Source organism: Eleutherodactylus coqui, chromosome 5, assembly GCF_035609145.1.
Source record: "Eleutherodactylus coqui strain aEleCoq1 chromosome 5, aEleCoq1.hap1, whole genome shotgun sequence".
In the NCBI taxonomy this organism is placed as follows: domain Eukaryota; kingdom Metazoa; phylum Chordata; class Amphibia; order Anura; family Eleutherodactylidae; genus Eleutherodactylus; species Eleutherodactylus coqui.
Window position 1 is genome coordinate 210,261,619 of NC_089841.1, and position 12,065 is coordinate 210,273,683.

At 43.3% G+C, this 12,065-nt stretch overlaps 1 protein-coding gene across 1 annotated transcript in view; it reads right to left on the minus strand.

The window, feature by feature from the left end:
• Window positions 1-7,631: 7,631 nt before the first annotated feature.
• VPS13A (vacuolar protein sorting 13 homolog A) overlaps window positions 7,632-12,065 on the minus strand; it is a 174,725-nt gene continuing 170,291 nt past the window's right edge. Inside the window, exon 72 of the mRNA XM_066604146.1 lies at window positions 7,632-9,541. Coding sequence (XP_066460243.1) covers window positions 9,500-9,541 — 42 coding nt within the window. The 3' untranslated portion in view covers window positions 7,632-9,499. The remainder of the gene's footprint in view (window positions 9,542-12,065) is intronic.

The following is a 12,065-nucleotide window of genomic DNA, read 5'->3' on the forward strand; positions in this document are numbered from 1 at the left end:
TTTGTCATCTCCAGCATAATATCAGCTTCAAAACCGCCTTCCTGAACATCTGTAATTGACCACTGCACCCGCAGACCTTGGGAGACTCATTTTAACTTCTGTGCTGTATGAGGGTTTAACAGTCTTCCAGTGACTTGTATCCCCACCAGACTACTTTGCATAACCTGTTGGACTGGGTTACAGTCTACTTCAATTAAAAGGCTAGGTCATCTCCAAGCCAGTGAGCACAGAAGTCAGAGCGGGGACGATGCATGCACAGAGGACAGGCTCCTCTCTACGGGTCCTGTTTTTGCTCTGACTTTTTGGGACCTTATGGCATCTTCACTGGCCTGTGGATGACACATGGTCTGCTTCAATCAAAAGGCTGAGGGCTGAGTTACAAAAAGCCTTTGGTTTTGTACTAAGGTCCCAGCATTCACACCAGATTACTCAACCCAGTTGGCATATAGTGCAGGGGTTTTAAAATATCAATTTCTTAAGATTTGCAGGTATAATGGGCAATTATACATACCCATTTGGTTAGGTGTTTTGTGGCTGAAAGTACAATGAGGATGGTTTAATGGGGTAAACACAAGTGACGGACTCCCATTTAAAGAACTCAGATGGGTGTCCATGTAGAAACTATTCTGTAGTCTGTAATGCAGTGTCCGCACTAAATAGTAATGTCTGCTGTGGTATTTACATCTGCCATTCTGCTGCATCTCCTCCAGTCATGGGGGGATGTCATGGTCACAAGATCAGGATAAAGAAAATAGTTACCAGCAGCAGACTCTATATCCCGATCTGGGTAGGACTGTAGATATGCAGCAGCTACACAGGAATATGAACCGTATTCACAAAGATAATCCAAGATAGAGGCAAAGTGGCAGCATAAGTAGGTGTAAAAAAACGTATTCTACTATACCAGAAAAGTTAGCAGCTATGTTTTGAACCATTGCTAGACAAAGACCAACAGGTCAAAACGTAGCTGCTAACTTTTCTGGTATGGGAGAATAAGTTTTTATACATTTTTTTGCAACTACTTATGCTTCCACTTTGCCTTTATCTTGGACCACCACAAGATCATTGATCATCATTGGCAATAACCATCAGTGCCTTATGTCACAGTACTGGACACCCCCACTAGATGGCATGTGACTGAAACAACTCTCACTTCTAAGATGAGTTCAGGCTGTGGTGAGGAGTGGAAGAAAAACTCCTAGTCTGCTGAAAGTGTCAGGTTTGATTGCTCCCTGTAGCATGACAAGAAGAGGAGTGCGGAGCACTATGGTCACATGACTACCGGTGAAGAGGCAGAACGGTGTATCTAACTACCTGAGTTGATCACCCTACATCACAAACTATAGTAAAGTGTAGCCTTTAAAAAAAAACAAAAAACTTATTTATATAATTATAGATTATAAAATTCCCCTCACACTATATATTATATTTTAGATGTTCAACTAATCACAATAGATTTAAAGTTTGTACCTTTATACAGACTATTTTGATCGGCTTTTTCCACTTAGCCTGATTGTATGAGTTCTTTTCTCTAAATTTGGATTAGTAAATAAAACATCCATGTGCCAAATTTATGATATTGGCCCTTTGTCTTTTGTAGGATTTTCATGTTTGTCCAGTTTATTTTTCTCATATTACAGCCTTTTTAACAGCCAAATACTGGGCAATCCAAATGATGCAAAAAGTTGCAGCTATGACATGATGGATCCCATGGTAATTGGTATTCTGTCCCAATAAAACTGCTATGCTGATATTTTAATCGATTGCAGTTGTGACATAACAGGGGTGCTATATAAGCAGCTGTATTATAATCTCAGTAAACAGACAGCCTGTGCATCCCATTATATTGCCAACAGTTACATCATTTCCCCAATCACACAAGATGCAAAGACAATTGCCCTCACAGCCCGCCTGGCAATATATATTTAGTTCATGGACTCCGAAAAGATTTAGTTCAGCCACCTATTCCTCAATTTTAACGTGTCTTTGTCTGTTTTGAGAGCATATGTCAAAGTATATAATTTTATATCATTCTCTTTTGGGAGAGTATAACCATTAGGCTATTTTATTTTTTTGCCTTTGGCAATTTTTTGGGGAATTATGCTTCCTTAGCCAGGTATAGTCTAGTGCTACTCCCTTTATACAATTAGAGTTCATTTTGATACCCTTAGGCCTACCATATCACTTTCAATATTCTAGCCCAAAACATTTCTCTGCCACCTCCTTGGGGACATCTGCCTTGTAGGAAGAGTCGACATCGACCAGCTATCCAGAACAGCAGCCATCAGGACCATCCAGTGTAGCACAACATTCAGTGATGAATAAAACAGTTTGAAAATTAGTGCTCATGGATTTTTGAGCCCACTGCAAACTGTTCTGCTTGTGAGCTTTGCGATTATTAACATTGATAACAAGAGCAGTATGGTAAAGTCATACCCGCATAGTAGTTTTAAAAACTTCTGCACTTTATGTAAATGCAGTGGGCAGTCTGGACCAGCTCCCCTGACTTTTTCAACACAGTCTGCCACTCCAGCCCGCTGTGCATGGATGATGTAGTTGGCGTTGTGCTGTGGCGGCTTGCCCTGCATATGCACAGATAACCTGGCTTGAATCTGCCTCCCAAGGGAATAGCTTATCTGTACATATGCATGGGCAGAGCGCAGTGTGAGATTTCAGAGGAGTGTGTGGATGACGCCAACTGCATCATCCACTATGAGGCGGACTACATTGAAAAACATGCCGCTAGAGGAGATACCGCTGTGGGAGTTTTTAAGACCTTGATTATGCAAGTATGACTTCATTAACATGGATAGCAAGACCAGTAATCAGTGCAATTTAATCTAGTGCTGTTAGTTTAATGATCTAAAGGCTTCAATTACACGGGCGTGCCAATTTTCGTCTGACCGTGTCACAGCGCAACCGAAAATCGCATGAATGAGTGGCAGCCATGACCAAGTCATGGCTGCAACTCCCATGTAAATGCCCATTCAGCTGGCCGAGGCTGCAGCGCATATACACGACACAGCCTCTGAATACAGTCTGTCCTCCTATGGGAGCTGCTGGCCAGGGGGAGGGGGCGGTAATTTAGCGCACTAGCTCCGGCCCCCTCCTATTGCAGACAGCCAGAGAGGGGAAGGGAGTTCAGCAGTCACACTGCTAAACTCCCTCCCACCTCTCTTCTTCAGCAGCTGTCAGACTCCAATAAGAGTCTATGGCAGCGACCATATTCCAGCCAGAAAAGAGAGTTCCAGAACTATCTTTCCCGGACGGCGTAAAAATGTCCAGCCGGAATGCACACCGTATGTGCTATCTTTGCTGGCTGACCGTTTTTACACATCGGAAATATGCCCATCAGCACTGGAAACCAATGCATCAGATGAGCAGCGTATATCAGCCAGCGATGAGAACACAGCCGATATACGCTTATGTGATAGAGCCCAAAAACTGGTGACTGGTCACCTTTAGAATTGCAGCATCAATGACCCTTTGTCACTGGAAAAATGGTTTTGTTTCATGTCAGTTGACTCGCAGGTTTTTTCCTTTTTTTTTCTGAAGGACAAGATCTATTTTTCAATGACTCCATATAATGTACTGGTATAATAACTAAGTGGGGCAAAGCACAATCTCAATTGCAAAGTTTTGAGGGAGTTTATTTTTAAGGCGTTTATAGTGCAGTAAAAATGACACCGTTCACCTATAGCAATTTACAGGTTTGTTTTAGTAATACATATGTCATTTTACAAAATTGCTTTCGGTCACCATTAGAGATGAGTGAGCGTACTCACTAAGGCAGACTACTCGAGCGAGTAGTGCCTTATTCGAGTACCTGCCCGCTCGTCTCTAAAGATTTGGCTGCCGGCGAGGGTGAGTGGTGAGTTGCAGGAGTGAGCAGGGGGGAGCGGGGTGGAGGGGAGAGAGAGATCTTAATCGCCTCCGTTATTTCCTCTATGCTCAGATCTCTATCCAGGTGGGCCGCACTGTCTCTGCTCAGTGACGGGAAGGGGATGTCATCCAGATACTCCAGAAGCTGCGCTTCAGTGCAACTTAGTTTGGAGGTGTACAGGTCCCTGTAGAATTGGGCGAACGTTTAATTGATTAGTTTGGGGTCGTTTAATAGAGTACCCATGCTATCTCTCACTGCTGTAATTGGTGGCAGTGTCTGATCCTCTCTAGCCAGATAGTCCAGCAAGTGGCCATTCTTGTCTCCCTGATCAAAGATCCGGTGGCGGGAGTACAGAAGTTTCTTTTTGGTATATTCTACCAGCAATAATTTGTATTCCTGCCGTAGGGCACTCAGAGTTGTAGTAGTTTCTGAGGAGGGGTCCACTATGTGCCTAGCCTCTGCTAGGTCAAGGCGGCGTTCCAGGTCCAGACGGCTGGCTCCCAGGGATCTTCTATGCTCGGCGATGGCCGAGGTAAAGGATCCCCTGGTGAAGGCTTTAAATGCATCCCATACCACTAGTTCCGAGGCCATCCCCTCGTTGACCTCCCAGTACATTTCAGCCTCTCGTTCTACATATTCGTGCACTTCTCTCTGTTCCAACCACAACGGGCTCAGTCTCCACATAGGGCGACTGCCCTCAACGCCAAGGTCAAGAACCAGTTGGAGCGGGGAGTGATCTGAGATGCCTCTGGGCAGGTAGGATATGTCACGAACCATGGGGAGGCAGTCCGGAGAGCCGAAACAGAGGTCTATGCGTGAGAAGGCATTATAGGTCGGGGTGTGGCACGAGTAGGCTCTGTCATGTGGATGCCACGCACGCCACACTTCCTGCAATAGGTAGGAGTCAGCCCACCCAGGCAGCCGGGTCTGTGTGTGAGCAGCTGGAGTGAGGCGGTCCCGCACAGGGTCCAGGATCAGGTTGAAATCTCCCATAATTACTATCGGGGCCGTCTCCAGGGAGACCACTCAAGCCATCACCTCATGAAGTATTTCAATATTGGCAGGCGGTGGTAGATAGACACTTACTATCGTGAGGAGGCGGCCATGGAAGGTTCCCTGTAGGATCAGGTAACGCCCCCCAGGGTCTATGTGTATTTGGCAGAGGCAAACTGGGCCGATTTGGCTACCAGTATGCTGACTCCCCCTAGCATAGTTTGAGTAAGTCGCGTGATACGCCGAGCCTATTGTTGCTCGCTTAAGCGCCAGCATCCTCGATATGATACTGTATTTTAATAGGCAAATTATCATGGCAGCTCTGGTGGCCTTCTGAAGTCCCCAGGCTACTATGACACCCATATGCCAATCCTATAATCGTATGTTAGGAGGCTGCTCAGGACACTTAAAGAGTTAACCACAATCAGAGTTCTTTGATCACGGCTGTTACAGGTGGGTGTCAAGTGCTAAAGGACAGCCAATACCTGCCATGGCTGGAGCCGGTTTGGCTCCTGAACCTGCTCAGACATCCACAGCACATGTGGTATATGATGTCCTAAACGCACGGAGTATGTGCAATTAGGATGCAAATACTTGTTACACAGGGTTAATGTGGAACACTAAGTAACTTTCCCTTTAACCAAGCTGCCCTGGCAATCCAATTAATAAACCTGTGAGATTGAGGACCCACATGTAAAAGGAAATGAGAAATTACACACTTTATTTAAAAAACCTAAATGCTCACTTTACTGAAATCCTATTAATATTTAAGTTGCATAATAAGTTGAAACAGTGTATTTACCCAAGTGACTGCTGTGGAAAATGACCTGCCCTCAAATAGATCATCAGTAGCATCCTGTACACAGGATGGCGCTGGGGGAAGAAAGCCAGATGACGACATGTGTCACAAGATGTGGCGCCAAAACAGTGCGATGGTGAGTAATAAATAATTTTGGGCTGAGGAGTTAAAAGGTTAAAAAAAAAAAAACCCTCTAAAATCCTTTAAATTCTCCATCCTCATTGGAGACAGCTCATGAATATGCAGGACTAGTTCTGTAGCTGGTTGCTACTAGTACAAATGCAACTTTCTCCAAAACTACTGCACAGATCCACACAGCAGACATCACTGTGAGCACTATAAGGTCGTGTCGGTCACGCTGAGGACTGCAAAAAGATGGTGACAGAGTCTCTAAGTTTTGTACACATTTCATGTGTTGTGATGACAGAAGTACAAGAAGCAGATTCACATACTGCATCACCATTTCAACATATTAAATATAATGAAAAAAGGTAATCCAGTAGAGCAAAATGTGATTGTTTTCAGCAAGAGAAACCAAGTAAGCTTGTAGATGATACATTTTAATGGAAAGCAAAAATACATGATGTTATAGTGAGCTTTCGAACCTCTCAGGATTCTTCAAGTATAATTAAATAGATCCGAAGGGGCATGAATCTATATACATACATATGACCAGGCACAGACATGCATGTGATGAAATTGCACTTAAAAGAATGCTGCAACAGGATGAGTAGAGAAATAGATACTTAAATAGTCCACTGATAAAGATATGAAGGTTTTATGGTCTCTGAATTAGTGTTGGGAGGGTCACCAGGCCAGCGTGTTATTTGTGCTATAGATTTCTCATACTTCCCCATTCACGCATGAATCCTCTTGAAGAATTTAACCCTCTGTTGAAAGTGTCAAATTTATAACAACTTGACACTTTCAACAAAGGCTTAATTTCTTCAAGAGGATTCATGCCTGAATGGGAAGTATGAGAAATCTAATAGCACAGATAATACACAAGCCTGGTGACCCCCCAACACTAATTCAGGGTCCATAAAACTTGCATATCTTATCAGTAGACTATTTAAGTATTTATTTCTCTACTCATCCTGTTGTGGCATTCTTTTAAGTGCAAATTAAATCACATCCATGTCTGGGCCTTATATGTGTATATCTATATATCTCTTCGGATCCATTTCATTATGCCTGAGGAAGATCCTGAGAGGTTCGAAAGCTAGCTATATCATGTATTTTTTGCTAGCCATTAAAAGGTGTCCTATCTACAACATTTTAAGTCACAGCCAGCAATAGAATAGTGACATTCATCTTCTTTAAAAAGTTAGTTTATTATTGCTCAATAAAGCATGCCTTTAGAAATCGCTTTCATAAAATATAAACGATGGAGACTGGTCTGAACCATCTCTCCCGGCTGTGGTGTTTAACATTAACCTACTCCTCTATGATGCAGTGATATGGATGACTTATTAGACCTCATTCATGGAGTGTTGCAAATCCCGCACATGTGCAGATCATCTGTCCACCTGGTGGGCAGCTTTGGTGTGCTCATCTGTGCATGCATTGGTCTGCAAACTCACACGCTCTTTGAAGGAGGTCTTGTACGTCATCCACAACCCAGCAGCATAGAAGGGCGTGTAATTGGAAACACTAAAGCCAATATAGTTGATCTTGCTCCATCAGACCAGTCTCTGCCATTTACATGCAGCATGGGAATTTTATGACTGGACTTCTACAAGTATGCTTTAAAAAGGAGCAACAAACTAACTTTTTAGAACACTATTCTATTGCTGTTTGTGGTTTAGTATGTTGAAATGTGACGACGTGTTGTCTTTAAATCTGTACAGTATCTTATTTTTCAGCGCCATCATTACATTCTAGTGAATTTGCCAATTTTTTTGTTAGCCAAGACGACATAAATTACAGGTGTATTTGAGAAAGTTGAGAACTGGATGTTGTAAACAATGCTAAAATTTATTAAGAGGACCAAACTGGTCTTGTATTGTGAAACACCGGTGTCTGAGAAGCAGGTGGAGAAATATAGAAATCAAGATTTAAGGCAAGTTGCAGAAGAGGTGAAAATAACCCCCCCCCCTGTTTGTTTACAGATTGCAGACTGTAGCACCACATGTAAAGTAATACAAACATACATTCAAATCCGTAAAGGCAAAAAAAAAAAAAGGTGCAAAAACTTTTACTTCAGAAGACGGTATTATCGGACACAAAACTAAACTTTTTAATCCAGGCTGACACATCCTAATATTTCTTGCAGTTTGCTACATGGTGTCACACTAGTCAAAACCGCTTGTATGTGCGCAAAAATACAGGTGTGTCCACCCTTGCTTTGAATTTAGTGAATGATTCCCAAATTATTCATGATACAAAAACAATACATTCCCATGCCATCCGGTAAAAAATATAAGTTAAGGGTGTATACATATGGAAGTCTATAGGAGATGGAAGGCATTTGGTAGACATATATAGAATTTATTTTTTTTATCTTTTGCAACGTACCTCGTGAGATGTCCAATTAAGGAAGGACACGTCTGCATTTCAAATATTATTTTGTGAAATATTAAAAAACAAAGATGACCAGAATTCAGCATATTTGCCACCCTAAGGTATTAGTGTATCTTGTTGCCACCGGAAGATAGGGGTTTGACAGGAGGAATGCCCCTGTCACACCCCTAGCTCCCGATTGGGCCAAGAAGCTAAGGTCCTGGAAGGAGCTATGAGCCGGGGACCTTTGCGAGGGAGCCGAAGCGAGACCCATGCTGCAGGAGGAGTGGGGCCCAGAGGTGGCAGTGATAGCAGGGATGGAGGGTTAGGGTGAGGGGTATGGTGAGGAGTATATTATAACAGTAAAGCTTACTGTTACACTTACCCCTCACCGTAACCCGTCGGCCCTGTCACAAATTACTCCAGCTGCTGCATGAGCTTAGTGGGCTGCCAGGACCTGCAGCCCATCGAGTTCTGCAGCCAATCAGGTACAGGGGGAGTCACCCCCCCCCCCGTTAATATTAACTCCACCAGTTCTTCCTAATACCCAACCCTACTACGTACCCAATAATCTTCTAGATTGACTGCAGAGTTTCAGGATTTCTGCATTAGCTAGTAAAGTGTGTAGGAAAAACCATTTTGCATCAAATCCATCCAATCTGAGGAGATCTGCCTGAGTCTGGCTTCTAACGTGATCATTCATGCAGTAGACCGATCCCCACAAATTAATGGTTGGTTTTGTATGCAGATCAGTAAGTTTATGTAAATAATGGATTGGCTTTTATTAAGGCAGCCAAACAATCAGTAGGATCCAAACTTTCCAATCCACTGTCTGATTCTAGAAGACCTGCATTGCCATTTCCCTCCTGTAAATGTCCCATGCATATAAGTAATCAGCCTCGAAACGTAATAGATTGCAGATTGTCGAAAGGTCAATAAAGCGGTGTGTTCCATCATGCTGGTGAACACGACCCAATAATTTAGTTTTCCCTTTTAAATTAGATAAACCTTTTTTGTTCAGCTATTGAATATATTTTACATTGTACAATCGGTTAAAGGTTGTAAACCCAGCCTATTAGTATTGGCTATACATAATCGTGGACTGCAATATTCCTAGAAACACTACGGACAGAGGACCTGATCGCACGGTGAACAACCAGCCTGTGATACGAGCCGTGGAATATGTATTTAAAAAAAATATATCACTCAGAAAACGGCTTGATTTCTAAAAGTGTTGACCAAAAGAGGGTATGATCTGCGGCTTCCGAAACATATCCAAGTGCAGAGTCCAGCATGTAGTTTGTAGACGTAGACATTCATCATTATGTATCTCTTCGAACTTCTTCCAATTTAGAAAGAATCCACTGTAAAAAGGAAAGAAGTAGAAATATTATAAATTTACACTGATTATAAACTGTCGGACATTTCTAAGTGTTCAGTTCTTCACATTTAATGTAAGCCAGTAAGGCCTAAACCTCATAGTATGGAAACGCATTTAAGACTTTTTTATAAATTACCATGCAGACCTGTCAGCCCCAAGTCACGCTCCGCGCCTTCTAGATTGCTTAGCAATGTCTGACACCCAAATTGAAGTGAATGGAGTGGTGGCATGCATGCACAGAACGGTAGACCACCGTCATCGGGATCAGTGGGGTTATCGGGATCAGATTGTTCTGATTGGCTGAGGCCGCTGGCTCTGCTAATCAGAGCAGCAATCACAGCCATTCAATGATTGACAAAACATGACAATGCTGCTGAAACTGCTGTTTTTCTGAAAACGCCTGTGTAAGGGAGACCTAAGACATTTCGGTGAACAGCATGATCTGACATCTTGGACTTTTTTCAGTTCTCGTCATTCATGCCTCACTGTCGCCTTTTCAAAAATTATTAGTATCTGCAAATATAATCATTTTTCAAAACTGACTGCATCACAACATCTGACAGTAGCCCGTTCTCTTGGTTTCTTCTCACATGCACAGATCTCCACTACACAGCTGCTCTCTTGCTTTCTATTGGTGCATGTGCCATCTCTCCAATCTCACTCTCACTTATTTTCAGTTCCTCTAATTGCCTGCTAGATATTCTCTCGAGTTCAGCAGCTGGCCGTCGTGTGGTCCAACGTGCTGGACTGCCTGTTTTCCCGTTTTGCCTTCTTAGGGGTGAAAAGGGTTATTGAGGCATGGGGTGCCAATTAGGAAAAGGAAAACAGCTCAGAGGTTGGTCAATGCACATGAAGAGCTCCTTTAAAGTACACTCTTTGTCAATAAATAAATAAATAAATAAATCAAGCACCTAGTAGTTGTCGTTTTGCTGCAAAACTCGGCATTTAGCATGCAGTTACATCTGATTAGATGCAGTTGATTAGAGTTGTGGCGTGATTAGCTGAACGGTCTTACCATCTGTGGCCCTAAAAGTGGTTTCACCCTTGGCTTACGAAAAAGCTCTCATAGGCTACTTGTGTGTAGTGGACATCTTTTTCCGCTTGTGTAGAGCTTGTGCACACTGCCCCCACTGCTGGTGTGATAGTCTGGGGGGCCATCGCATACAGCAGTTGGATACCCCTACTAGTGGTACAAGGGACAATGACAGCTCAGCGATATGTTCAGAACATCCTGCAGCCACATATGTTCCTCTCATGGTGGCAGGATAATCCTCGGCCGCACACACAAGGGGGTCACAGGAATGTCCGCACAACATTGTCACACTTCTGTGGTTTGCCTGGTCATCAAATTTATTGCCAATAGAACATATATGGGACCATCTGGGATGCCAAGTTCAACAGCCTATGAGTTTGCATGATCTAGAAACTCAGTTATAGAAAATGTGGACCGATATGCCACAGGATACCATATGGAACCTGTATGCCTTCATGCCCGCCCATATATCTTGTATCCAAGCTAGAGGTGGTACAACAGGGTACTAGAGCCTCCATGCCCGCCCATATCATATCTTGTATCCAAGCTAGAGGTGGTTCAACAGGATACTAGAGCTTCCATGCCCACCCGTATCACATCTTGTATCCAAGCTGGAGGCAGTACAACAGGGTACTAGAGCCTCCATGCCTGCCTGTATCACATTGTATCCAAGCTAGAGGCGGTATAACAGTGTACTAGAGCCTCCATACCGGCCCATATCACATACTGTATCCAAGCTAGAGGTGGTACAACAGGGTACTAGAGCCTCCATGCCCCCCATATCACATCTTGTATCCAAGCAGGAGGCAGTACAACAGAGTACTAGAGCCCCTGAAAACTATCATTTATTGCTTCTATGTGTCACCATTGATGCTGCTGCTAATCTGCGCTACTGGGCCTTGTTAGAATCGGTTTCCTTCCCTCTCAGGCTCTTGACAGTCCAATCCCTTCATGCCTTCCCTTTAGAAGGAGCCTTCTCAACCACTGCATATTGCCAGCCTACTGTAGAGGCTCGTCTCCTCACAAGCAGGACAAGTTATTTCTATTGTATGCTGAGGGGAGAGTGAGCATTCTGTCCAGCAGCACTTTGCTCATGGGCTGGGGGTGCTATACATTTTGAACACCAATGGATGGTATACTATGTAAGTAAACGCCATGAATCTTCACTGGATCGTTTTATTAACAGCACGTCTATACAATGAATATATAATATATAAGCGTTTATTCAAGGAACATCATTTTTCATTTATCTACAGGATAGGTGAGAAATGATTGATTGCTGGGACCCCCAGCGATCACGAGAATAGAGGTTCCTGAATCCCACTAGTGAATAGTGGTGGTACACTGTGGCCACTGCTGCCTTCACGTCTATGGGGCTGTGCTCCGCTGATAAAATGAATGGATGCTGGATGATAAAATTCTATGAATGAAAGGACATATTCTTAGTTCTACAACAGATCTGTTTGTATCCTCC